Source organism: Prosopis cineraria, unplaced genomic scaffold, assembly GCF_029017545.1.
Source record: "Prosopis cineraria cultivar Desert tree isolate PC_DT_omini unplaced genomic scaffold, ASM2901754v1 PC5, whole genome shotgun sequence".
Lineage (NCBI taxonomy): Eukaryota > Viridiplantae > Streptophyta > Magnoliopsida > Fabales > Fabaceae > Prosopis > Prosopis cineraria.
This window is the reverse complement of record NW_026555336.1, coordinates 40,967,164-40,994,055: the sequence shown is the minus strand read 5'-3', so window position 1 is coordinate 40,994,055 and position 26,892 is coordinate 40,967,164. Positions and strand designations below refer to the sequence as shown.

Here is a 26,892-nt window from a genome sequence, read left to right as displayed (position 1 = left end):
ATTTTTCCTATCTTATTTGAATTATTCAATGGTGAACATTTTAATACTATTTAATTTGTCTCTCTGTTTTTTTTTTTTTTGGAGCAAAAAGAGACTATTTAATTTGTCTCGATCGTAAAAGAACGGGAAGTAAAAACTAAAAATGAATATGGAACAAGACGAAACACATGTAGCAGCTTCTCATCAATTGACCCATCAGCAATTATCCGCAACAATTATATATTTTTGGTAAAAGAACAAGTCATATGTGAGTCTCGCCTTTTTTCATTTTGTATGGAAGTCGCTTTAATTACAATGGGAGTAAGCTTCAGCCTTCAGATATCCAAAAACTCATGCGGTTCTTCATCATTCGTGCGATTTGATTATTTTGTTAGCGATTGAGTGGATAGCCATCTCCTATTTTCCGCCACATTGGCCATGTCATAAACGTAGGTGCATGCCTCTTTGAGGACATGAAGGCAAATCAAAACCAAAATGCCTCCAAAAGCAGCAATTCTCAACAATCCTCTCTCTGGTGGTGATTTCACTGTCAGATAAACACAATCAATTGCTATTGATATCCAACTCAGCCTCTCCATCAAGCCTTTGAGCATCAAAAGTTTCCCATTGTCATTCTCACACACTATTTTGCATAAAATCCTCAAACACAGAACACCCACCACCAAAAATGTGGTCACAGACCAGCCCCTGTACCTCACTAGCTTCCCTCCCACAACCAAAGCCTCTTTTCTGCACACACATGTCTCACACTCACCTGAAAATGTTGAAGACACCAGAGCATCAAAACCTGTGTAGTAAGGCAGCACAATTGAATCCAAGTACAGGCTTGCATGAAGAATCCCAGAAACTGTGGATGCTGCAAAAAAAGTGTACTTTATGTCCTTATCAGCTCCGTAGTCAAAGGACAATGCAGATATTAGAACAAGTTGAAGAATTGGAGGACCCATGTAAGAGAGAGGGAATATTGTGTTTATCTGAGAGCCTTTAGCAAAGGCTAAGATTATCATAGGGAGGAGAATTGGACCAGAAGGTAGTAAGTATCTGTTTGGGGATCTTATTCCTCTTCTTCCTGAACTCAAATCCATTATCACAATGAAAAGGGTCACAAGATAAGAAGCTGATGTGAAGAGGAGGACCGAGACATCAACAGCTGGTGGGAAATTTGCAGGGTACGCTCTGTCGCAGACATAGTGATAAGGGCAGTTCGTGGCCTCCAAGGTTTCTTCCACTTGCCAGCTGATGCATTTGAAGAATGTGTTTTGGACATCATATAGATTCCATTCAGGCTGGAATGTTGAAGATTCTGGAAGCCAAAGAAGCCTGTTCATATTTCAGAACGTTAATCTTTTGCAAGCGCTAAACTGAGTTTTGATCTCATTTCATAAGTAAGAAGATATTTAAGAGGAGAATAGAGTTCTTGCAGTAGTAGGTTGAGATGTTCAACTTGAAGCTGCAGTGGATGAAGAAAGAGCAACTAATTAGTCCTATTTTTCTCGCTTCAAATATAAAATCATTTTTGTGGGATTGAAACATTGTGGCTCTATTTTATTGACCATCTGTTTGTAATTTCCCCGCAAATTGCTTTTGGGATGGCTTTCTGAGAGACACTTAGGGTCTATCTGAAGCAAATAGAGTAGTTGAATGGACGCAAGTTTTGTAAAGGGACGCTGTTTGGTGAGTGATAGCCACCGATTGATAGTATGATAGGCTGCCAAACTTACAGGATTGGCTTTGTACCTATAGAAATTGGTATACCAAAGGCGAATTCCTTGAATGTCCAAGACAGTAAAAAATCTTCCGCTGCAGATTGTAGCGAAAAGTACGTGAGGATTTTGTTTTCTACCTCCATTTTTGCAATTTTCTTACTTTCGCGGGGGCTATTCAGATACTAAAAATAGGATCCAATTTATTATTTTTTTCAATCTCAATTCCAGAATATCAATTGATTCTAATCCTCATCATCAAGGCACACCTTAATACAATCTTAGTCCATTAAAATCAAGATGGGCTTGCAACATCTGGGAAATCAAGAATACAAATTCTGTTTTGCTAAAAATTACGTGCACGATATGGATCACAAAATTATTGAGCCAAACTTAAATAATAAAAACTGTAACTTTTTTTAATTTGAATTGTTCAGAAGGGCATAATCGATTTAATCAATGGAAAAAAATTTCTTGCTCCTACTCAAAAAGAAAGTAAGCTAGCTACTCATCTTCCGATGTCAATATCAAATACACAACCTTCTTGACTTTCTTGATCAACGCCAAGTTTCATTTGGTACACAACAAAATTTAGCATTGAGTAAGTTTGTTCTGAATGGGGATGTGATTTATCATGAGCAATAAATCTATGAAGGACCCCAAATAATTCCACAAAACTGAACCCTGGAGATTTTTTCACCCCTCTTCTCTCCATGGCTTCTCTCAAGCTTCTTGCATCATCCCATCGTTTCACAACTGCATAGACATTTGATAACCCAACATACCTCCCATCATGATATGGTTCTAGCTCAATAAGTTTTTTACCAACTCTTTCTGCAAGATCAAATTTTCTATGGTTAATACACCCACTAAGTAGAGCACCTAACATGGAAGCCGTTGGCTCTATAGGCATTTCACATATAAATTGGTACGCTGTGGCTAAATGACCTGCACGTGCTAGCACGTCCACCATGCAAGCACAGTGCTCACTTATGGGTGTCATGCCAAATTTTCTAAGGCTCTCAAAGAAGTACCATGCTTCTTTTACTAAACCCCCATGAGCACAAGCAGTCAACAAGCACAGGTATGTGATCTCATCAGGTCTAACACCAACCACTTGCATTTCCTTAAACAGTTTGAGAGATTCTTCAACTAACCCATGTGTTGCGAGACCTCCAATCATTGCATTCCAAATCAAGACATCAGTCTGGCATTTTGACACACCATGAAATAAAAGCAAAGCCTCCCGTATTGCCCCGCATTTGGCATACATGTCCACAAGAGAAGTCTGCAAAACCAGTGTCAGTGGTAATTTATTCTCAACTATATACTCGTGGATCATTCTTCCCTTCTCAAGAGCACCTAAGTGCGAACACGCACATAAAACACTCACCATAGTCACTTCATTAGCCTTTGGCCCTGAAACCCTCATATTTTCAAAGACAGCCATGGCTTCCCCATATTCCCCTGCTTTAACATAACCGTCAATCAAAGAGCTCCAGGACACGACATCCTTCTTAGGCATTGATTCAAATACTTTCTGTGCCACAACCATTTCTCCACACTTAGCATACCCATCCAACATGGAATTCCATGAAACCAAGTTCTTCTCCTGCATTTCATCGAACACCTTGCGAGCACACACGATATTCCCACAAGAAGCAAACATATGAATCAAAGAATTCTGGATAAATCTATCGGACTCATGCCCTGTTTTTACAATGTGGGAATGCACAGATACACCGTTTTGTTGATCCAAAAGGCGTGCCGATGCCTTCACAAGAAAGGGGTATGTTAAGTAATCTGGCGAAACGCCAAGTCGCAGCATTCTCAGAAAAACTGAAAATGAACGGTTCGGGTTTTTGCTGATTGAATAGCCTCTAATGATTGTGTTCCAGCTGAAAATTGTTGGGTTAGAGAGATGGGAGAAAACCCTGTAGGAATAACTGACGTTACCGGAATTTGAGAGAGCTGAGAAAGAAAGGAGTTTGGAGGTGAATGCTTCATCTTGAGATAAGCCAAGAGAGATCAAAATGGCATGAAGTTGCTTCAATTCATGCATTGACTTGCATTCGGTAGAAAGGTAGAGCAGCAGAGTCTTGCTTATATTTACATTTTTGCAAGAAAATGATGATGCTCCAAGCATATGTAAATAAACTTCCTATATTCCTTTGAAAGAAGAATAGAATTAAGTTGAAGGAGGAATCAATAACCTTGCTACACCAAAAAGCAGAGAGATTCGTCGCAGGGTTCAGATAAATGAAGACGTATTGATACTGTTACTGCTAATCATTGACCCTTGCTTGACATATGAATTGGATGCCTGAAGTTGATGTAAACGGATTGGGGAGTTTTCAGCCATTAGGTCTGACGAATAAAGCTCCGGTTTACTGGAGATGAAGCCACTGCATTTGGGAGAAGCTTGTGATGCTTCAGCGTCTGCTACGTCCATAAGAGCTGAAGTTTGCAGCGTAGATTCCAGCAATTGCAGCGAAAGGGTTGATGCGCGTGGTCTTGAAGTCAAGGCGGTCCATGAACACAGCCGGATTGGAAAGTGAACAAAGGCGATCCATCAAGGTGCTGTGATCTGTTGTACATTCGGCCCACGGATGTGGCGCGTTTTCCGAATTCGGACCTGCAAGAATCTAAGGGCTTGTTTGGATCGAGCCAGGAATTAAAAAAAAAAACAAAAATTTAGGTCTTTATATTTTATTTAAATTTTTTATAAATCTCTATATTTTTTTTAATATTCTAAATTTCTATATTTTTATTTTTTAATATTTTAAATCCTTCTAATACTGTTTATGAAGGGATTTAGAGCACTGATATAGGAAACTAAAAGATAAAAAAAAATAGAGACTTATAACAAAATTCAAGCAAAATGCAGAATTTAAAATTATATTTTTTAAAAAAAAAAGAGCTTTTTTTTTTTTTTAAGTTTGGTTGGCATTATTTTCAATCCTGTAGAACCTAATTTTAAAAGAGAGAATGTAAAATAGATGCTACGCAAGACCCCATGAAAAATAATATTTTTAATAGAAATACTTTTTTCTTCCTAAGTTACCTTTATGAAAATTATATAAATTCAAAATTATCCATCATATCTTAAATAAAAAACTACATTCAATAACCACCACTCAAAAAATTATTTACAGATAATGACCAATATAAAATGAGGGTAAGATTTATTGTTAATTTTTATTTATGAATAATTTATTTAATTGATTATTGGATCTGATTTTTCTATAAAATAAAATAAAATCATATACTCCCAGTCTCCAATGGCAGAAGACGAACACAAGACAAATGTGCGAACAGAAAGACCGTGAGAGAAAGAGACGATCGTGCGACTGCCAGAGACTTGCTGATTCTCTCCTCCTTCGTTCTTCTGTTTTTTCTGACATCTTCCGTTGCATTTTTGCTAGTTTTCTATCTTTCCTTTGCTCTTCTCATATCATAACAGTTCGCTGTTCCCCCCCACCCCCCCTTTTTTGGTTATCTTTTGGGTTTTCAGTTTCCGTTATGCTATCAGGGCTTTTGGTTTTTTTTTTTTCCCCTTTTCGATCACTTTATATTCATTTATATGTAATGCAATTAATAAAGATTAATCTAATCGATCATAATGTAATCTATAATCTATAAAATTATGAAATTAAATCTCACCATTGATATGAAAATTTTATTAGTAATAAGTATTTTTTAAACTAAATGCATGCTCTAATTTTAGTAAATTCTCATCACTTAATTCATCTAAATGTTTGCTGTACCAAAAAAAATCACATTTCTGATGAAAATTTTTTCACCCATTGTTTAAGTTAACATACGACCCTCTTTCCAATATGGACCGGTTTTTTATGCGAATTATATATATATAATATAATATAATATGGTTATAGAGATTACGTAAGAATATAACATTACATATTTCAAAATTGATGTTGCTATTATCATCATGCAAATAGTTTTATATATATATATATATATATATAAATATAATTATATAGATTACATCAGATTGCATATATCAAAATTAACATTGATATTTTTTGCCCAATAATATTGATAAGATATTAATTATTAATTATCAACCCATCATCAATCGATTAATCATCAATTATATCAGTGAGAATCTACAGGGGTCAGCAGGGGCTATGGTCCCCATTCTTCACTTTTTTTTTTAAAAAAAAAGGTATAATTTTATTTTTAAAAAATGTAAAAATTAATATTAGCTGCCACACATTTAGATAAAGTTTTAGTCATGACTTCCTATATTATGGTTTACGGATTCGTCCCTAAATGATATACTAATTTTGTGCTGCCAACTGAAAATATCAATAGCCACCAGGTAAAAAACAATCAATATTAACATTAACATATTGATTAATATATTTGATTATTTGCAAAACATAGTACATAATATATTTTTCAAAAATAAAAGATATGGGTATCTTTTTTTTTTTTTTCAACGGAAAAGGTGCCGGTGTCGTGGCTGTTCTAGAAAACCAAAGCTTCCTACTAACGGTCCAGATTCACTGGGGCGTCCCCTATCGACGGTCTAATTCAACCGGCGCGTCCAAATTTGTGGAGTCCCAACGCCGTCTCCCTTCGTCCACTTTTCTTTTACGTTTTTCCAACAAAACTTGCATATTTTTCTCATTCGATCTTCCCCACTTCATTCTTTCTTCTCCGTCGAATTCCCGTCACGTGTTCTTTGGCTTCTATGGAGAATCACACCGCCAACAACACCAAAGCAGTTTCAGGAGGAGTCAAACCCATCAATGACAACGAAGAGCTTTCCAATTTGAATGAACAGGAGCACTCAGAAGAAGTGGATGTAGATGAGAATGGAGGCGGGGCTGAAGAAGAAGGGGAGAGAACTGGATCTGGCTCCATCCAGTCTCCTCCTCGCCCACCTTCCAGAACCCCTTTCACTAATCTCAGTCAGGTCGATGCTGACCTCGCCCTTGCTCGAACCCTTCAGGAGCAGGTTTACCTCTAAATCTTCTTACTTGGATGTTGTTATTTCAGTTTGGAATTTTCTTCCTTTGCGCTTTATTTTGTTGAAGATTTTGTATTTATTGAGTTTTATGCTCGTTTTGGCAGGTAAGAAAATTTAAGGAAGAAAAGAAGGGTTTAGACACTCATTCCTTATTGTTGTGGTTTGGGGCGAACTGAAAAAAATTGTGCACAGTAAAACAATTCGACTTTACCTCAACTCCTCAAGTTTCTTTACACTACCTTTTGGAGTTCTTTTTTCCACGCCGAATTATAAGCTTTGGCATTGATTCGTGTCCATTTCACTGAATGTCTTGTTTGATTTTTCAGTAATTTTCTACGTTGTTGATTTTTTCTCCTCTTGTTTTCTCATGCTTCTGAACTTTGTGTACTATATAGCATTGATTTGTTAATGCTTGAATAGGAAAGGGCATACATGATGCTGAGAATGAACAACGAAGGAAGTGATTATGGAAGTTGGGAAGCTGGCAGCTATTTGCATGATGATGGGGATGATTTTGAAGATCTACATGATGGTACTGATGATGATGAGGACAATGGCCCTGATGATGAAGATGATGACAATAATGATGATGAAGAATATGATGATGAAGATGCATTTGATGCGCATGCTCTTGTTAGTTCTGGTGAAATTGATAATACCAGCATTGAATTTGATCCTGATGTATTCTCTAGTGATGAAGCCTATGCAAGAGCATTACAAGAGGCTGAAGAGAGGGAAATGGCAGCTAGGCTATTAGCTTTGGCTGGGATAAATGATCGTTAGTTTTCTTGGCCATGAATATATAATCAGTGGATTTTCCCCCCCAAAATTATCTGATATTTATAGCTGATAATCACGCTTTACTTTGCAGGGGAAGCTGAGGACACAGAAGACCATGGTGCTAATTCTCCGGTAGAATATTTTTATTTCATGTGCATCTGCATTCAAATGTAGCCATAGGTTGTGTCTTTGTATCATCCCACATAGTTATGGACATACAAGCATTTAAAGTATATCTAGGAATGTGCTATATTTCTAATTTTCTACATTTGAATACAAACCGTCTTTTCCATAGGATTTGGGGAATATTTTATGCTTATTAGGAATTATGGTTGTATTTAGTTTTGCAATCCTAGCGGAGAAACATTGTAAGTTAAATTAACATTTAAACTTTTTTATTGGAGCTCATTGAATGTTACATAGATGAGTTTCACTGGAATCTGTATTGAACTTGTTTTGGATTAGACAAAGTTTATGTAGCATTAACTAAAAGTTTATGCACTTTATTATTGTTGTAGATTGTAGATTGTAGGTGCGATGCTTGAAAATACAGTATATTCCATTCTACATGATTACAAATAACTCTTTTCCCCAATTACTCCTCCTTTGAGGCCAAAAAGATTTTCCAGGTTTATATAAGTCTAAAAGAAACAGAATTCCCTTCAACTCTTTCACTTCAGCACATGGCACGTAGTCCTATGTTGAATAGAAAATGGAACCATCAGTTGTTTTGGGGGGGTGGGGCTTGCACAATTTCTTTAGTATTCAATATCAAGCAAAAAGTTCTCAGATTGTGGCTGAAAGGGTATTTGTAGCTTTTTATGTAGTCACTCCTAAGGGGGGAAAAAAAAAGTAGCAGTCTGACAGGCAGTAAACTGGAAGTAATAATTTGCTTTCCAACAAAGGATAAAATATTTAACTGAAACAGTTTAAGGATTGATTTTTATTTAACTCCAGCAACCTATTTTATTTATTTATTTATTTATTTTTTGGTGACCAATTATCCTTCCGGACCCTGTCCACTTTTTCCCAGTTCTCTATGATTCTCTCTAGAGCTACCTCTCATCTTTTCAGCCATTGTAGACTTTATCTTAGAATGCTGACCTTTTAAACCTCTTCCCAATGGTCATCCAAAGCTTTTTCCCTGACTCTATGGTTTCAGCTTATGTATTGTTACTTAGAGTTGTATTCTATAAAAGTTTCTCATCAACCATTTGACTCTCAGGATGCATGGGAGGATGTTGATCCCGATGAACTTTCATACGAGGTAAATCTTGCAGGCTTGCTCTGTATTTTATGTGATCCTACTCACGCTTCATTTCACCTTCTATCTGACATGTTAAGGGTATCCTTCAAATCTTCAATTATATCAGGAACTTCTGGCATTGGGTGAAGTTGTTGGAACTGAGAGCAGAGGTCTTTCTACTGAAACTATTGCCTCTTTGCGTTCAGTGAACTACAAGATGGGAAGTGATCAGCATGGAAGCAATGATTCGTATGTGCAAAATTCTCTTACTTCTAACCTTAGCTGTTATTTACAATATACCATTGCACCTGATTGTCATGTTCCCTTCTTAGGTGTGTCATATGCCGGGTGGATTATGAGGATGGTGAATCCTTAACTGCACTTTCATGCAAACATTTGTACCATCCTGAGTGCATTAACAATTGGTTGAAAATAAACAAGGTATGCTTTTGTCCTTTGCCAATACAATGCAGTTTTAGTTCTGTACATCAAATGTGGTCTGTGCATATGCTGTCACATTTTTTGTAAGACTTTGAGTATGGCTTTTTGTGCATGCGCGCGCTAAACAATTCCCATGTAGCAATCCAGTCTCTTGCATGTACAAGGTAAAGGAACACCCTTGAAACCATAAAGTAGAAACTCATGAAAAGGGTTCTCCGGCTAGAGATATTACATTTATGCTCCAGCCACATGCACCAGAAGAAAACTTAACGGCTTCGCATTATCCTGTTGGGAATAGCCTATTAGTGACACTAATGGTTGAGACCTATGCGCTTGTACTGTTTTTCCTATGCTGTACTTCATGTAGTTATCCCTATAATGTTTATAAATATAGCGACAGTGGTTGACAAAAATCTCTCATTTGGTTCTTCCTTCCTCTATTTAACGTGGTATAAGAACACATTAATAATTACCTTGAACCTTTACGCTAGAAAAAGGCTAGGCCTTGTAGGCCAATCATCATCCAGCAGTGGGGTTGGATGTTGTTCTTTTTGGTTTGCTCTGTGTTTTTTCCCCTGCAGTATTATGTGAAGTGATAGAAGTATTATTTGCAGGTGAAGGCTCTAATGTGAGAGATCCTTTTTACCTTGGAAGAGTTGAAATAGCATTGATTTCTCCTCGTCATTAGTTAATCAGTGATTTATGTAGATCTCAGTATCTCATCAAGCTTGTCCCTTTTACATGTTGATGGAAAAATTTGGGCTTGAAAACATATAGCAAACAATTTTTTTATATTACATTAGACGTTACAATGGCATAGTGCAATTCATATAACTAAAGTTACTTTGTGAGATAAGGCTTGTTATTGTTGTATCTTCGACATTACAATACTTGAATTTTCCCCTTTATTGTGTAATGAAACATGCATGGAAATCAAGTTGAGCTTTAGTGTATCAGTTGATAAACAAAATGGGTTATACAAACTCGGTATGCTGTTCCACCCATCCCTGAGATTGTCCAGGAGCAGTCCGTGAGTGAAGCATTTCATAAATAGACTTTTACAATGCATAAAGTGTTAAGTCTTGATATTTATCAAGTCTAAACATCTCAGAAGTAATTTCCGAATACTTCAGAAACTAAAATTCCCGTATATGATAAGTTGTGTCACCTAAAAGTTTGTGTGGTATAATAGCTATAGTGTAATACTTGACTCCTTGTGGCGCAGGTTTGCCCTGTTTGCAGCGCTGAGGTGTCAGCTTCTGGGAGCAACTTGTAGTGTTTAATGTTTGTTCAACGCTACATTATTTGAAGAAAATGTTTACAAGTTGGGAAACTATTTTCCCTTTGCTTGGTAGCTAGCATGCCTTGTGGGGGGAATTAGTTTATGCTTCATTGGATCCAAGCTGTTTCGGTTCTAAATGTAATATCGAAACTTTGGAATTAGTTTACCGGATTGTATATGCCTTTGCTAATGAAAGGATTGGCCCGAAAGCCAATTCTTTTTCCTTCATTTCTTTTATGTTTTCGAGAGCTGGGGAGATCAGGATTTAAGTAGAAAATAACGTAAAAAGTACGAATGAATGATAATTCTAATTTCTTTTCATGTCCTTAGAATAGTTGATCTTGTGTTTTTTTATTTTTTTTTTGTAGTGATGATTTACTCCCTTAGATAGTTAGATCTTATTTATGGGGTGGAGAGTGAGGATTTTTTTTTGTGCTATTTATAAATTACATTATTAAACTTTGATTACGAATTTCCTTTTTTATTTTTTATTAAATGTTGGACAGAGAATATAAACTATTAAAATATATATTTCATTGGAGCAAAATTAAAATTTTATTAAATTTTTAAACAGAATTAATGAGTTTTATTTTTTTTATTTTTTGGTTGGGATGAAATATATTAAAAATGATTTATAAATAGAAAGTAGTTATAAAAAGACTTCTCTCAATTTGATTCACTAAAAATCTACATTTTCCAATTTGATTCTCCCTCCTTCCCTCTCAATTTGTTTTTAGTTTAAATAATAATAGATAATTCATCTCTCTGTCTCCCAATTTTCTAGCCAATCAAAACATCCATAAAGCCTCAGCTATCTAAATAGGGGGGGCTACAACACACGCACAAGAATTAGTTGAGGGAGGATCCTATCATTTTATGCCAATTTTATGGTATGTGTTACTCGCTAAGCTCCCTTGACCCGGTTGAGTTGGTTGAAACCGTAATGCCACAATGCATGCAGATTGGTTTCAATGTGATGATTTTTTTTTTTTGTTTATTTCCTGGAGTTAATGTCGTTATTGTGCTATGCTATTTTGTGTAAATCTAACACTGCACCAAATTTTCTAGGGGATAATCAATATTTTGCAAAAGTGATTGAGGTTCTCTCGATATTAATTGCTAATATGAAAAAGCGTTATGTTAAATTAACCATTGTGAACAATGATGGAAAATTTGGAAACATGCGATCATGGAACTTAAGCGGGCATGAGCCTCGTCGTCGTGAAGTTGAAACCAAGTTAATCCATTAAACCAAAATTAATAGTTGAAATTGAATGAATTGTTAGGTAATTCAATAACACCTGGAATAGTATATATAATTGATAATTGAAATTGCAGCATGCACTCATGACATCAGATTTGGGAATGACCCGGCTTTATTAGTGATCTATTTCCAACTTCTATGTATGCACATAGCACAACAAAACGCTTGAACCTTGGCAATTTTGAAAACCCATCCAACTTGATCAAAGTTTTTGCTTATGCACAGCGTCAATATTTTTATAACGGGGAACAAACGAAAGGAAAATCAGTGGAACCTTAAGAAGATGAACCTTTAGGTTATACAGGTGACCAGAAATGTTAAGGGCCTACAACATTGTTTCATGCAGTAAATAAGAACAGAAGAGATCTGCTTATCTGCCGCAGGATTCTCTGGGCGGATCGGACTTCAGAATTAACAAAGTTTGTAATACTTACAGCCAGAAAAATGATTATGTAACTGATATGGATTTCAACAAAGCATCAAGATGCTCTTTAAGTTTCACTTTTGTAATCGCACCTTCCCTCCTGCTTTCTGGAACTTCCTGCCCATTCTTGAAGAGTACTAGAGTTGGAAGTCCGTAAACTTTAAACTCTTCTATCAATTTTGGGTTTGCATCATGATCAATCTTTACAACTGTCAATCTGTCTCCATATTCCTGCAAATTATAACATAATCCCGTCAAGAATAATCAAGATCCTCACAAACACTTGATAAGAAGAGGGCTTCTAAACATGGTCATTTGTAAGAACAAGCAAAAATTCTGTTCCTTGATTTTCTAAGAAAATTAAACAGCACTCTGTCATTTAGTTGCTCTTGAAAATCTTGCATTCAGAGTGTTCTATTATGGGTTGAATAGCGAATTCTAAGCTAATTTAGTTCAAAGACAAGGCATTCTTGTGATGCTTACTGCAATAAGTGAGACCAATAAATTCATAAAAAATGACTGCAGCTCAACAAGACTGTTTGACTAAATCTTATTATCCCTCGATGTTAGAACTCATGCCATGAATAAATCTTCCAAGCAGGTGGGACATTAATGTTCCTTCCTTGATATAAGAATAAATGTTATTTGAGAAGGAAAAAAATGCACAGGAGTGGAGGGAAAACATTCCCAAAAGAGAAGTCAATGTGCAAAAAGGGGGGAAAAAAAAAGCAAAGCCCAGTAATCTCTCGGCATATTCAGCAGAGAAACCTCTCCAGCAATCTCTCAGAATATTCAAAAGAGAAACCTCTCTAAAATAAGAGTCACCTGAACTGATCACTAATCACGCACCAAGACCTACTGCATCCCAACTCTCAAGAGAGGAGCAACAATTTGTCCTTAAAATTTCTAGTATTCCACTCCAATCGTATGCATTAAATAATAGCATACACGGCATGTCAACAAAGAACCTTGCCATCTTTAATCCCCCAGAACTTATGAAAGAACAGAGACAATCTCCCTTGTGCAGAGGAATGGAGGTCTTGGCCACACATAACAAAAGCTAAATTCTGACAGTGTAGCATCACTAGCACGCCCCATCCCCCAAAAAATAAAAATTGCCCCATTAAATTTGACTGTCACTGTACCATATCGATACCATTATTTAAAAAAATAAAAAAATAAAACAGTAACTATCATTCACGTGAAGAAACATATACAAGCACTAATTAACAAAGGGAGAAACAAATAACAATAGAAAAGCTCAAAAGCACACTCCTCATCAGCCTCCCTCCCCTATCCAACAAGATGGTTGACCAGGATCACAAAAATCATCAGTGAGTAAGTGGGTATATATAGCTAGACAATCAACACTATAATTGCTCTCTCTGTACATGAATTTAAAAGAGACGATCCAATCCCTTCTCGATCAATTTCGCATCTCGATACCGTTCTCATGCTCTCATTTCAGATGTTCATGACTGCGAGTGCCTATGCCAACTCCAAATCCAAATTAGAGAGAGAGAGAGAGAGAGATACCTGAGCAACCCATTCCATAATGGGAGAGATTAAACGGCAGGGACCGCACCAATTAGCGACGAACTCAACGAGAACCGGACGGTCTGCCTTTAAGACAGTGTCGGAGAACTGGGTCTCATTGACCTCGGCAATACCAGAAGCGCAAGTAAGCCTAAACTGAGAAACCGTAGAAGAATTTGGAAGCCTCAGACTTGTTCTCCGGCACGGATAAGAAGCAAAGGAGATCTTGACGGAGGAGGGAGGGAAGGAAACGGAGGTGGAGGTAAGAGTACGAAGTGTGAAGAGGGGTGGCTTGTTGGAAAGCGAAGGTGAACAGGCCATGAGTGGATTGAGAAAGAAGAGCGAGACGCAGAGGAAAGAGAGGAGGAAGAGTGCATGCTATATATATCGTGTGGATGAGAATCCTACGAACAAAAATGAGGCCGACGGGGCGTTGAGAAGATATTGAGAGGGCCAAAATGAGCCTTCCCCGATGGGGACCCAACCCAAGGCGTCGCTTTCATCCTCCAGTATTTCATGGTTGGATTCTCTCCACTTTCTTTTCCTCCTCTTCCTTTTCTCTTTTTAATTTTTAATTATTAGATGACCCAAAATAATTTTTTATGAAATTTCATTTTGTTTTGTTTTTACTGTATATTTTTAACTGTTAATGTTAAATTTTTGCTCAGTTATAAAATTAATTTTTTTAGTTTGAATTTTATTATTTATTTTTTTAAATTTATTATTTTAATAATAATTTTATAAAAAATTAAATATAAACTATCTAAATTTTAATCTGGTCATCCACCAACACCGCCATCTTCATTGGACCACTTTACCAATGAAATTTTTTCTACTGTACAGTTATTTTAATGTAATTTTATTTATTTATAATTTTTATTAAATATTTGTCTACAAATATATATATATATATATATATAGAAAACAATTGAAGATAGTTCCTCAAACAAAATATCAAAATATCATTCTTTATTGCAACTAACATATGAACCATTCCTCAACGGGACTCCTTAATTCCTTATCTTTATGTGCACATTTCTTTACATTACTTCATAACTCTGAACTTTTTTTTTTTGAAAAGTCCATGGTGATAAGCTAAATTCATTACTTATTAAGCCATTATTATAACTTGTAAAATTAAATACATTGCTTGTTAAAAATTTTATGTAATTTATTAATTGCCTTGTGTTGCTTGTTGTAATGTCCACTATTATTAACCCTTAATTAACTCTACTAACTAACAAACTCTAGATATAAGGATCAACCACGGTTTTAAAGTTCATTATTAATGATAAATGTTAACCTTAAGATTGGAATCCCAAAATATTTGAAAAGATAAATATAATATTTTTTAGAAATCAAAGTATTTGAAAACTATATGAAAACATGGATTTTATGATTCAACATTGGGAAAGGACAATAAGAAGGATAGAACGGTCATTTGAAAAATTTAACTAGCTCACTGCGACCATGAGTACCCTCACCTTGGCCAGTTGCAAATTGACACACTTGCCATAGCTTGAGGCACAATTGTTGCTATGCTAGTCATCTTGACCAACCCACCGTGGCTTACAATTCTACTTGTCGTGGCCAACACACACGAAGCACTTGCCATAGCCACAATCTTTGTCCATCATGGTGAACCTTGCATTAACAATATATTGAACGAAATGCAGAAATTGACTTAAATCTCCTATAACTAATTACTCGAATTTTCAATTAAAGTGATCCAATGCTATGCTTTGTGGAAAGGAAAAGTAAAGGGGATAGAAAAGTAGGAAGGAAAAATGGGAGGAAAACAACATTTTCTCTTACTTGGCTAAGAAGAGAAAAATGGGAGGAAAATAAAATATGAAACCCACATGTTTCTACCTCCAACTTTTCTCTCCAAATATGGAGAGATCTTGAAGAGAAAATTTCATTTTCAAATTTATCCATTAGTGTTTTCATTGTCGCATCTTGCTTCCTTTTATTTTTATCATAATATTTGTAGTGTAGTTATATTTTGATCATAAACTTTTATTAAACAAGTAGTATATTTATTTTTTATACTAATTCAACAAACGGCAATTCTAAATTTTCAAGTTACTTTTTGGTTAAGTACCTTATATTTAGTTGTAGTTTAAAAATTTAAGAGTATTATATATTTAATAATTTAGTAAAAAATATAAATTGGATAAAATAATTTTTAATTATGTTTTTGTTTATTTAATAATATATGATAAAAATTATTATATATAATATGTTAAAATATTAAGTGTCATTGTATAAATATTTTTATAAATAATAAAATTATTATTGTCCATATAAATTAATAACTTTTATCTTTTTTCAGTTTTCTCTCGCTCAACCAAGCACAATATGAGAAAATTATGTCCCTCCCATTTTCACTTCTTTTCATTTTCTCTCCTCCCAATTCTCTCTCTTTCCTATTTTTCTTTGCAAGCCAAGCACAACTCAAAAGTCCAAATGTAGACAATTTCAATATATAACTATTAGTACTATTAATAATTCAGTCCAATACCAAATGAGGTTCTTAAAATACTAAGTGCAAATATGAGCATTTAAGCCCTTTGCACATATACAAGTGTCTTATGTAACATTCTGAATTTTTAATTTGAAAATTAATTACTAATTAAGGATAAATTAGTAAATTAGTAGATTAATTATATTAATCATGATTTTGGATGGTGAATTAACATTTTGGGTTATTGAACAATTGTACGATCAGGATCTTGTAGAAGTTAAGCGATCCAAGTCAAAGTGTGTGAGCTAAAATAAGAATTTTCTCACTGTACCACACAATGTGGCATGACATAATGCATTGTGGTCTATAAAGCAGAATTTTAAATTAAAGGGAGATGGATCAACTTGAAATTTAAAAGGGTCAAAGGGAGAAAAAAAGATAGATGAGAGGAAGAAGAGTGATCCATGCCAAGGCATGCAATCTAAGGCAACAGGGAGAAAGTTTTGACCTATCGCTTATAAAGTGAGCTTCGTACCTCCCTACTCTCTTAATTTGAGATATAGAAAAATTAAATTGAAAAGTTTTAAGGGATTTTTTCTAGCTTAATAGTCATAAAAGGGTTATTGGAAGTTAAATTAAGGATTTGTGATTAATTTAATGGTTAATGGTTGAGCTTTAAAGCTTTCATCTCAATTTCAGCCTTAATTGACAGGTTTTTAAATGTGAAAAGTCTATATTGATAATAAAAAGGTTAGTAGAAGTTGTAAGAAGTCTGTGGGAGTCATTCAGGACTTAAAATTGTCTAAGGGAGGAGATTAAGATCTCAAGCTAGTTTAATTTATACTAATAAGTACTTATGTTCAATTTAAAATTAACATATAGTGCTTAATTATGCATATCAAAGTGGCTCACTACTAATCTAAGCAACTAATAGTAAAATGGGCATATAGTACCATGAGTAACCCTTTTAGAAATGAAAAGATTGGGATAACTAAATAATTCATTCTATTTATTAGTTTGTTTAAATGTTTGCAAGTTATTTTTAAGTAAATTACGGTATTGAATGACATAATCTAGCATTTACATAATTTTAAATTGATAAAGTGGAAAATAGTTTTGAAATGTAAAAGATGTTTATTGCTTTGGTGATTTTAAAGGCTTTTATTGAAAATGGAATGTAAATAAAGCATGTATAGTAGTTTTATAGTGCATGTGTGTATTTAATGTCATGATCATGGGAGTTCACCTTAGGTAAAGTACTGTAAAAGTCCTTATAGCATTACTAACACCTTAGGACTCTAGGTGCAACTTCTACTGTTCTTAATGCCCAAAAGGGGTGTAGTGTTTGGGAATTTCTCTCTTTAGTACCCAAACGGGTGCAATGTTGAAAATTATGCTCCTTATAATACGTTAAATGACACTTTAATTGCATATGTAATAGGGAAAATTCATAGTCTAAAAGTGAGATAGAACACTTTTGGTCAAGTGGTTCTACTGTGGAAGGTGAGCTCAGATCAATTTATATAAAATTGGTCCAGTGTGTTGTAACCTCTCAGAGGTTAAATCACACATGACTCTAAATTATGGTAATTCAAGGCTAAACTCACAAAAATTACCAAATTGTTGGGTTTATAAATGAATTTTTCAAAATCTATTTCAAGGAATCTCCATTTTCAACCATTCAAATCTCAAACATGTTTAAAGGACTTTAAAACATATTTTTAAAAATAAAGCAGAAGCTTGAAAATTAATTGGGACCCAAAAATGAGTTTTAAAACTCAAAATAGATTTTTACATAAAATTTGACACGTGCACTGTGGCTTACGAACCTCCTCTATGTCATGCGTCGCGGCGTGAGGCGCCATACGCTGCAGTGCATTGCACAAAATTTAATAGATTAGTCCTATCATTTGACAACACAAGGAGCAAACTTTCAAAACGTTCCAAATCTTCGTCCGACGTCCGATTAAAGTAGTTTTGGCGTCTACATGGAGCTTTCTCATAATTCTAGCTAATGGCATCAATTTCACACTCAAATTCATTTTCTATTAAAAGTTAGACACTAAAACTCATTTTAACACATTTTCACAAAATTTCTCAAATGGGGTGTCCCAACTTAACCACACGTGTCAATAGCCTACACCAACCCTCCGACCACATTTAATGAACTCTTGTGGACTTATGCAACATACCACACACAACCAAAAACACTTGTTTCACAAAATTGCCATTCAACCCCAATTTTCATAAAACATAAAGGGGGAGGAAAAGTTGTATAAAATCAACAATTTCATTCATATTTCTAAAAAATACATATGTTCCTACTTGCACAAATATTTTGGCCCTATCCATAGATTCACAACAAAAATTCACTAACCTAGAGCATAAAATACACTAGTTAAATACTAAATCATGCAAGTAATACACCCATCATGACAATTAATTCTTAGTTAGCAATTACATTAACAAATACATATGAAAACAAATAAAGAGAGACATAAAGAGGATTTACTCCATAAATCTTAAGTCTCTATATAATTTTCCCGACTTGGATCCAATGAGCTAGTCCTTGAAAATATTGAGGGGTGAGTACAACCACTCAGTAACCAAGTTTCACTTAACCCTTACAGTTACATATTACTTGTAAATAGATGTAAAAAGGCACCTACACATATATCACATAGTATTAGGCCACGGTTCACAAAACTAGCAATCATGTGACCGGGCTTGCCACAAAACACTATATCATATTGTTTTTAAAAACATAACTCAGGGTCGTAAAAATAACAACCATGCGCCTTTAACATGTGTCGGACCATAATACTAACAATCATGTGGCTAGACTTATATGCATGATCATGTGCCAACTTTATATCCTTCTGTTACCTTCGATATGAAGTCAGTGGCTATCACGTGGCTATGTCCTTAATGGACTAACCCAACCTTTCACTTATGATGAGCTACCGGGCTAGGGTTAACTCACTCACTTATATAATTTAATTTTTCCCAATATTAACAACCATAAGGTATTGTATCTTTAATCTAATCTCCTCATAAACCGATGGAAACTAGTTAAGTTTGAGTCCCTCGTAAAATAAGTGGGACAGTCCTGAATCAATTATAGGACAAGGGCTAACTCTTGATTCCAACGATCAGTGCCAAGGTTAGTTCCTGATTCAAACGATCACTGCCAATACCATGTGAATTTCAAATCAAACTACTCCTCTCCTTAGGCGAACTCCCACCAATAATCATGCCATGCACATTTCACATATTTTATGCATTTCAACATTCATTACTCAACATATGACTCACATAACACATATACTCCATATTTTAACATATAATTCATCAAAATTATCCACCCATAGTAATAGATCACAATTAATTTCATAAAATAGAAATGGTGGTAAAATCAAGTTTTCTTTCTCAAAACCATTTTATATTCAAGGATTTGCCAATATGCATAATCAAATTAACTCAAATTATATTTTACAGCACAATTGATATTTAACTATAAAAATTAAGTTTTCCCCAGTTATCTCAAACGAGAGGTTAAAGGTTTATCTTTCACTATAGCAACTTTCTTAAGTTTCAACAAGTTCTAAAGGTGCTAAGATGAACCTCTTTACAACTAAATCATAAGGATATTATCATCATCTAGCTCTTCAAGCTTTATTAATATAAAAACTCTTCATATACTATTTTACCAACTCATAACCACTACCCATTCATACCCAATAGGCTCGTTAGATTCCATTAATGCACATTATCATTAATAATACCTCAATCCATCATTGATGCACATTAACTTCTCCCAACTACCTCATAAATACTAATTTTTGGATATTAAATGCTCCTATAGACTAACCACTTTCAAAATCATCAATGTGGTGTTCTAATATATTAAATCACTCCCATTAATCTCATTTTAACCAATAGAATCAAACTCATATTCTTATAGACCGAAAATCCATCTTCCAACTCAAACCCTATCATAAATAATCATAAATGAGAGAGAGAAGGGAAGAAGGAAGCATCATAATCTTACCTTGGGTGTTTGGGAGCCTCAATCTATCCACAATGGAGCTAAATATCGTGCCCTAGTAGAGCTAAAATCAAGCTCTTTGTTTTCCTCCTCTCTTCTTCTTCTGTTTTCATATATCTCACGAATCAAATTTATCAAACTTTTAATCGTGCACTAAGACGCACGCTGCCCTCCACCGCGGCACATGACACAAAGAGCCCATTATGTTCAAATTGTATCCATGCACCGCTGCGGACCAACCACGTGTCGTGGCGTGTGGCACAAGACACAACTCTTTACTTTTTTTCCTCTTTCCTTGCCCAAATGGCCCGCCATCGATCCGAACCCACTTCTAGGGCTGAAATCACAACAATTATACCAAGTTAAGCCTCTTTAGCCACACACCTCATTAACTCACCACCTACCCTAATTAAGTTAATAAATCAAAGTTAAAATTTTTTAAATGTTACATTTGTAGCCTACAAATTCAATTGAAAGTAGATACGGAGGTTTGGTTGCATAATATGATCATGCATGTGAAATGAATTGTATAACTATATGTGTAGTTAATATCATGTAATTTGATAATGTTTGATTTACTTATTTATGGTTTTACTTATTAATAGATGGCATTAGATTATTTTAGTTACTAGAACTCTATCTTACCCTGTAGTTATTATTTTACAAGTTCAAATGTTAATAGGAGTAGAGGTAAAGACTTAAGCTAAGAGTAGTAGGAATATTACAATTGCCCTATTTGGACTTATGTGATGAATTTGTATAGTTGTATCTATAGATGTTTATGAGTTGCCACAAGAATGCATATATATTTTTTGTTGGACTTATACGACTATGTGTGCGCATGTGTGTATCCTTAGCCTTAAGATGTGAAAATGTGTGAAATGTGATAAAAGGGCTGAGATACTAGTGCTAGTGCAAGGGTATGTGGTTTGAAATTATTGTGTGAATTTGCACAAGTATTTTAGCCTTATACTAAGGTTTACAATCAAAACTCACTAACTTAGAGCACGAAATACATAAGTGTGATACATTAACAATGCAAGTAGTACAAAAATATTTATGTGAATCCTAGTTGGCAAGTTAATAATCTTAATACATATAAAACAACATAAAGAGGCATATAAAAGATTACTCTACAATCCTATACCTTGATATGTTTTTCTCAGTCTTGATCTGATGGGCTAGCCCTAAAAATATTGAGAATTAAGGGGTGAATATAACCACTCAATAACCAAATTTCACCTAATTCATACAATTGTATATCAATCAAAAACGGATGCAATTGGCAATAGACATACCCATAAAGCATGTATAATAATGTATAGCCTCGGTTATAACAATAACAACCACATAACCAAGCTTTAAACACATAATCATATATATATATATATATAATGCACAACCTGGGGTCACAATAAAACCAACCATGCTCCTATAAACTGCATCAAATCACAATACTAACAATCATGTGGTCAGGACTAAATGTATGATCATATGCCAATCTTATATCCTCATATTACCTTCGACATGAAACCGATAGCTATTCCGTGGCTATATCCTTCACGAACTGACCTAGCCTTCCACATGTAAGGAGCTACTAAGCTAGGGTCAACCCACTTACTTGTATAATTTAGTTTCCCCAATACTAACAACCACGAGGTGTTGTACCTCTAATCTAACCTCTTTATGAATCGGTAGAGATTAGTTAGGTTTAAGTCTCTCATAAAATAAGTAGAACAATCCTGAATCAACCATAGGACAAGAGCTACCTCTCAATTCCAACGGTCAGTGTCAAGACAAGCTTTCAATTCCAACAATCGTTGCCAATACCATGTGGGTTAGTCAACTACTCCTCTCCTTAGGAGAACTCTTATCAATGATCATGCTATACACATGTATCATATATGTATATGCATTCTAATCAACTATTCATATTATGAATCCACATATATATATTCGCACCCAACTTATTCCACATACCAACTATTACATAATCGTAATTTCTCATACATCACTATTAGCATGTATATGAACATACATATACTTTGCAACAATAATACATCACCAACTATGCTAAATTTACATCATGAGTTTACAAATATTAAACATGTTTCAAATCAACCATTTTAACAAATAATCAATTAATATTCAATTATATAAATTAGGTTTTCTCCTATTACCTCAAACCTTTGAAGTCAAAGGTTTACTCCTTAATAAAAGTTCTTCATAAGCTATACCAAAGTTTGAATCGTGCACAAGATGATTAATCTATAATTAATTATACCAATCATCATTAAAATCATCATAAACGCTCTTTCAACTTTTATAAATCAACACTTTAATTACCTAAATTTCTAATCTCTTATACTAAAGCAAACCATTAGGTTTATTAACTCTCATTAACTCTATTTATATTCTATTAACTTAAATAATCACTAATATAATACCCAACAATCTAAAATCATACTTTGGAGGTCTAAGGTTTGTCTAAAATGAATGACCTAAGCTTACAACCTTGTAAAAACTTCTAAACTATGTGTAGAATACTTAAACAACTCTCACTAGTCCTATTTAGACCAGTGGGTTTAGACCTATAGTCTTAAATCTGAAAATCATCATATCTCAATCTTAAATTTCACTTTTATAATGTGCAAAGGGAAGAAGAAGAGATAACGAAGGTATATTTAGATGAAACCAAGCTTCAAATGCCTTAAAAATACCCAAGAGTTAATGCCCTCGCATAGAAAACACTCTTTTGGTCACCTCCTCTCTATTTTAGATCTCATTCTCTATTTTTTGAACTAATTTTCCATTTTAAAAAAATTGGTTCAAGAAATTATACTGCGGCATAAATTTGTATGTTATAGAATAATACACAATGGCTAAAAACTCAATTTCTCTCTTCAATTTAAGCTTAGGTGACCTAATTCATTTTCAAACCTAATTCAAAAGCTAAAGCCAAACCTAATAGACGTCTCTAACTATTCTCAAACTCAATTATACTTAAATTTCCATAATTAGCCTTCATTGGATTAATAAATCATGGAAAAGTGTTTTGAGATGTTACACATACAATGCAATTCATGCTTATTTTAACAAATACATTTGCTCAACAAGTTCTTTTCATTCTATTTATCAAATATTGCATTCATAGCATACCTAATCGCACTCATCAAGTCCATTCAAGATATACATATATCATATTCTTCATTTCTTATACTTTTACACATTTAGTATAATTATTTATTTCATAAACTCATTTTCTTCCATCATGCTCTAGCAAAGCATGAAAACATACTTTCACATAATTTGAGTTCATTTTCAAAAAATCATTTTATGCCACATTTTTATCCTTTCATATATTTCAAAAATCAAACTCATATTTTCAAATCAAATTATACATGTCTATAACCAATTAATAAATAATTGCACAAATTATTTCCTCTAGTTACCTCAAACATTTGAAAAGTAAAAAGTTTACTGCTTAATGCAATTTTTTCCAAAGCTTCTCAAAAGTTTAAATGGTGTCAAATTGTGATTAATCTACAATTATCACATCAATAATCATTAATATCTTCATTATGATTCTTTCAACATTCCCAAAAGTCCTAAGTCTCTAATTTCCTCCTATACAAGAATACCCATAAAGTTTATTAGTTTTCTTTAGCTCACCTTAGCTTTATTAAGCTTCTACGTTATCATTAATGGCATTTAACTCCTCTAACAACCTCATTAATTGCCATTTTTGAGTATTTATTACCCTATAACCACCAAAATTCATATGATCGTTAATATTAGGTTTAAATAACTAAAATAACTTTCATTAACTCCACTTAAGTAAATGAATTCAAACTTATAGCCATTATGAATTGAAAATCATCATCCTAATGCAAAGCCTAACTCCACAACTAGAGAAAATGGAAGAGAAAGGAAGGAAAGGAGCTTAGGGATATTACTTTTAGTGTTTGATGGCCTTAACATGCTCCTTAACCTTCAAATTTGTAAGTATTAGTAAAAAAAAGTCTAAGCTCTTCGTTTACCCTTTATTTCTTTCTCCTTTTTCAAATTCTAAAAATTTTGACCATGTACCAAAGGCCCTTCCTTCATGAACTGCCACTTATGAGTAGTGAATGTAGTGCACGCCATGGCATGTGGCACAAATCTATATTTCTCTAATTTTCTCTCTTTTTAAAGTTTGATGACTCTACTTTACTTCAAACCCTAATCTAAGATTGAAATTACAACCTAAAATATTTATTAGACCTCTCTAGCCACACACTACCTTAGTTTGCTTAATAAACCTATTTTAACTTAACTAATCAATCATTAAAATTTCATGATGTTACACTTAATCTCAAACTATGAGCTCTCTTTACTCAAATTTTAAGGTGTCATAAGTACTTGTCCTACATCATCCAATCCATGATCAGTGATACTAAGCATCATGTCCAACCCATGCATAACCGTATATTATTAGCAATAATAAGCACATTACTAATAAAACATGCTAACCACTATACGCAAACTTAGCAGATGCTACACCATGTGGATTTTACCGACATAGCCTTCTACTAATTTAGAGTGAACTCTCACCTATCATGCTCATGATTTTAACACAACATATGCAAATTCACACTCATGCAAATCTCAATAATTAAACATATTTCTAATTATCAAAACTTGCATGCTTATTACAACTCACCAACAACAACATATTCACAACAGTGCATCACATTAACATAAACATTTCATAGCCAATCTAGACTCACATATCATATTTCAAATACCACATAGTATTTATATAAATATAGTTATTAAGCATTTTATCATCAATATACATTCTTATTACAGCCCTTTTAACATCATCAATTACAACTACTCATCATGCTAATACATTCACCTCACAACCAATCCAAGCCTAACATTTCACATATCAGTATCCACATAAATATAAACACTAGGCATTTATCACGAAGAGGCATGCTTCCCTAGCCTTGCATTAATTTAAAGTCAAAGAGTTCAATAACAACTTAGATAATTTAATACATAATATCAATAGTAATTTGTAATCCACAACTGTAGACACAATGATATATCATGATTAAATTTTTGGCTACCTTGCTTTTGGATTACTTCCCAAGAGTACAATTTGAATTTCAAGAAATCCTCTAACAAGCCCAAATACTCTTAAAGGCAGTTGATCTATAGTAACCATCATCAAATATCATTAATGACTAATAATCACTAATTAACCCTTAATTATGATTAAGGCCTAAGACCTTAATTAGAGATATTATAGTAACAATCCTGTTTTGAACTTTCATTAGCTTAAACTTAATTACCGTAATGATTATTTTACTTATATAACATTTACCTAGTCCTTACCTCCTCAAATCATCATAAAAACTTTCCCCAAAGTTTAGGTTTTTCATATTTAAGTAACCAATCACCACAATCATTTTCAAAACTACCTAAACTAAACTTATTTAACCTCAAAATCACTTTAGAATTCAAATCCAATGGCTGGGTACTTACAAAAATGAAAATCCAAGCATAAACTAGCTTAAAGAAAGGTTTAAAAAGCAAAAGCAAGATGGAAGAAGTTGCCTAAGTGATTAGGAGTCTAAAATTGTGCCATGACAAGAAATTGAAAACCCCAGCAGAGACTCATATTTTTACATTGAAATTTTTAGTTTTCACCTACTTATAAGTTCTATTAAAACAAAAATTGAAAGATAGAAAATGCACTATTCAATGCAGCGAAAAGTGCAGTTTCTACAACCAAAGGTACAATTTAACTTATCCAAAATTAAAAATTTATAATTAATTTCACACATATCTAAAAATTATGAGTTAGAACTCTATAGAAAGTTTGAAATGTCTGTTATCTAATGCAAAAAGAATTACTTAAAAATATTGTCATTTTCTCTTTGAAAATATTTTACTGTGAAGATAGCTCATTTTTTTCTTCTTCTAAGCCCTAATTGATTATAAATTATTTTTCAATATATTTAAGCACCATTAAACTCTCTTAAAATATTATTAACTTAATTAACGTGAAGGGTAAGAAATTGGAATGTTATACTTGTTACATGTGCTATGTTACAGCTAACCTGATTGCTAATCTTTAAGAATATTTGTTAATTTTGTAACTTTATTTGTTCATTTCCTTACATTATTTGCTAGCTTTGTAACTTTACTTGTAAAGTCCATGTGGCAAGTTGAATCCGTTACTTCGTAAATCATTATCATAACTTATAAAATTAATTGCATTACTTGTTAATAGCTTTACTTGTTAGTTTCCTTGTATTACTTGTCACATTGCAACATATTGAAAGAAAAATACTTTGATCATTTTATTTTAAAATTTTATTTCAATGTTGACCTAAAGCCAGGAAACAAGTGAGCATGGCCCATATGGTCTCAATCTTTACGTGCTCAAGCCCATAAGCTTGGCTTTCTTAATTTTGACCATTTTTTTGAAACTACATCTCTTATTCAAAGAGCTTAGAGCTAGGCTTGTGAGCTGTCAATTTAACCAAGTTAAAAGGCAAAACCAAATCTTATTGCAATTTGGATGTCATTGATTTATGTCATGTTGATTCAATTAGTTCAATTGATTTTGATCCACTTTAAATACCCTCAATTGAAATAATTTAACATTGACAATTAAATGATGTAAAACAAGTAGGAAAAATTACA

At 33.8% G+C, this 26,892-nt stretch overlaps 4 protein-coding genes across 6 annotated transcripts; 1 reads left to right on the top strand and 3 right to left on the bottom strand.

Annotated features, from left to right (window-relative positions):
* Positions 1-149: 149 nt before the first annotated feature.
* On the bottom strand, positions 150-1,661 carry LOC129312102 (uncharacterized). Its single transcript, XM_054954685.1, has one exon. The coding sequence runs from the start codon at positions 1,326-1,328 to the stop codon at positions 363-365; it is 966 nt and encodes a 321-aa protein (XP_054810660.1). The 5' UTR covers positions 1,329-1,661; the 3' UTR covers positions 150-362.
* A 276-nt stretch (positions 1,662-1,937) lies between these two features.
* LOC129312101 (pentatricopeptide repeat-containing protein At5g08305-like) lies at positions 1,938-4,300 on the bottom strand. Of its 2 annotated transcripts, XM_054954684.1 has the most exons (2): positions 3,097-4,300; positions 1,938-2,991 (listed from the first exon to the last, which is right to left on the bottom strand). In XM_054954684.1, exons 1-2 carry the CDS (start codon positions 3,847-3,849, stop codon positions 2,212-2,214), a joined length of 1,533 nt encoding a protein of 510 aa, XP_054810659.1. In that variant the 5' UTR covers positions 3,850-4,300; the 3' UTR covers positions 1,938-2,211. The 2 variants fall into 2 exon arrangements, with proteins under 2 accessions (XP_054810659.1, XP_054810658.1); XM_054954683.1 differs by having other exon boundaries at positions 1,963-4,297.
* Positions 4,301-6,302: 2,002 nt separating this feature from the next.
* Positions 6,303-10,679, top strand: LOC129312038 (E3 ubiquitin ligase BIG BROTHER-related). 2 transcript variants are annotated; one of them, XM_054954590.1, is made up of 7 exons: positions 6,303-6,690; positions 7,123-7,480; positions 7,574-7,614; positions 8,708-8,749; positions 8,856-8,977; positions 9,061-9,169; positions 9,784-10,106. In XM_054954590.1, exons 1-7 carry the CDS (start codon positions 6,424-6,426, stop codon positions 9,799-9,801), a joined length of 957 nt encoding a protein of 318 aa, XP_054810565.1. In that variant the 5' UTR covers positions 6,303-6,423; the 3' UTR covers positions 9,802-10,106. The 2 variants fall into 2 exon arrangements, with proteins under 2 accessions (XP_054810565.1, XP_054810564.1); XM_054954589.1 differs by lacking the exon at positions 9,784-10,106 and adding an exon at positions 10,395-10,679 and having other exon boundaries at positions 6,307-6,690.
* A 1,291-nt stretch (positions 10,680-11,970) lies between these two features.
* Positions 11,971-14,073, bottom strand: LOC129311697 (thioredoxin X, chloroplastic). Its single transcript, XM_054954112.1, has 2 exons — positions 13,676-14,073; positions 11,971-12,370 (listed from the first exon to the last, which is right to left on the bottom strand). The coding sequence occupies exons 1-2, from the start codon at positions 13,994-13,996 to the stop codon at positions 12,164-12,166; spliced, it is 528 nt and encodes a 175-aa protein (XP_054810087.1). The 5' UTR covers positions 13,997-14,073; the 3' UTR covers positions 11,971-12,163.
* Between the last annotated feature and the right edge of the window lie 12,819 nt (positions 14,074-26,892).

What these genes read in the sequence shown, in the direction of transcription:
- LOC129312102 (XM_054954685.1), bottom strand. Translation starts at nt 1,328, where the DNA reads ATGAACAGGCTTCTTTGGCTTCCAGAATCTTCAACATTCCAGCCTGAA.
- LOC129312101 (XM_054954683.1), bottom strand. Translation starts at nt 3,849, where the DNA reads ATGCTTGGAGCATCATCATTTTCTTGCAAAAATGTAAATATAAGCAAG.
- LOC129311697 (XM_054954112.1), bottom strand. Translation starts at nt 13,996, where the DNA reads ATGGCCTGTTCACCTTCGCTTTCCAACAAGCCACCCCTCTTCACACTT. An exon ending in TTATGGAATGGGTTGCTCAG is followed by an intron (nt 12,371 to 13,675) that starts GTATCTCTCTCT and finishes TATAATTTGCAG; the next exon opens with GAATATGGAGACAGATTGAC.
- LOC129312038 (XM_054954589.1), top strand. Translation starts at nt 6,424, where the DNA reads ATGGAGAATCACACCGCCAACAACACCAAAGCAGTTTCAGGAGGAGTC. An exon ending in TTTGGCTGGGATAAATGATC is followed by an intron (nt 7,481 to 7,573) that starts GTTAGTTTTCTT and finishes TTTACTTTGCAG; the next exon opens with GGGAAGCTGAGGACACAGAA. An exon ending in CAGCATGGAAGCAATGATTC is followed by an intron (nt 8,978 to 9,060) that starts GTATGTGCAAAA and finishes TTCCCTTCTTAG; the next exon opens with GTGTGTCATATGCCGGGTGG.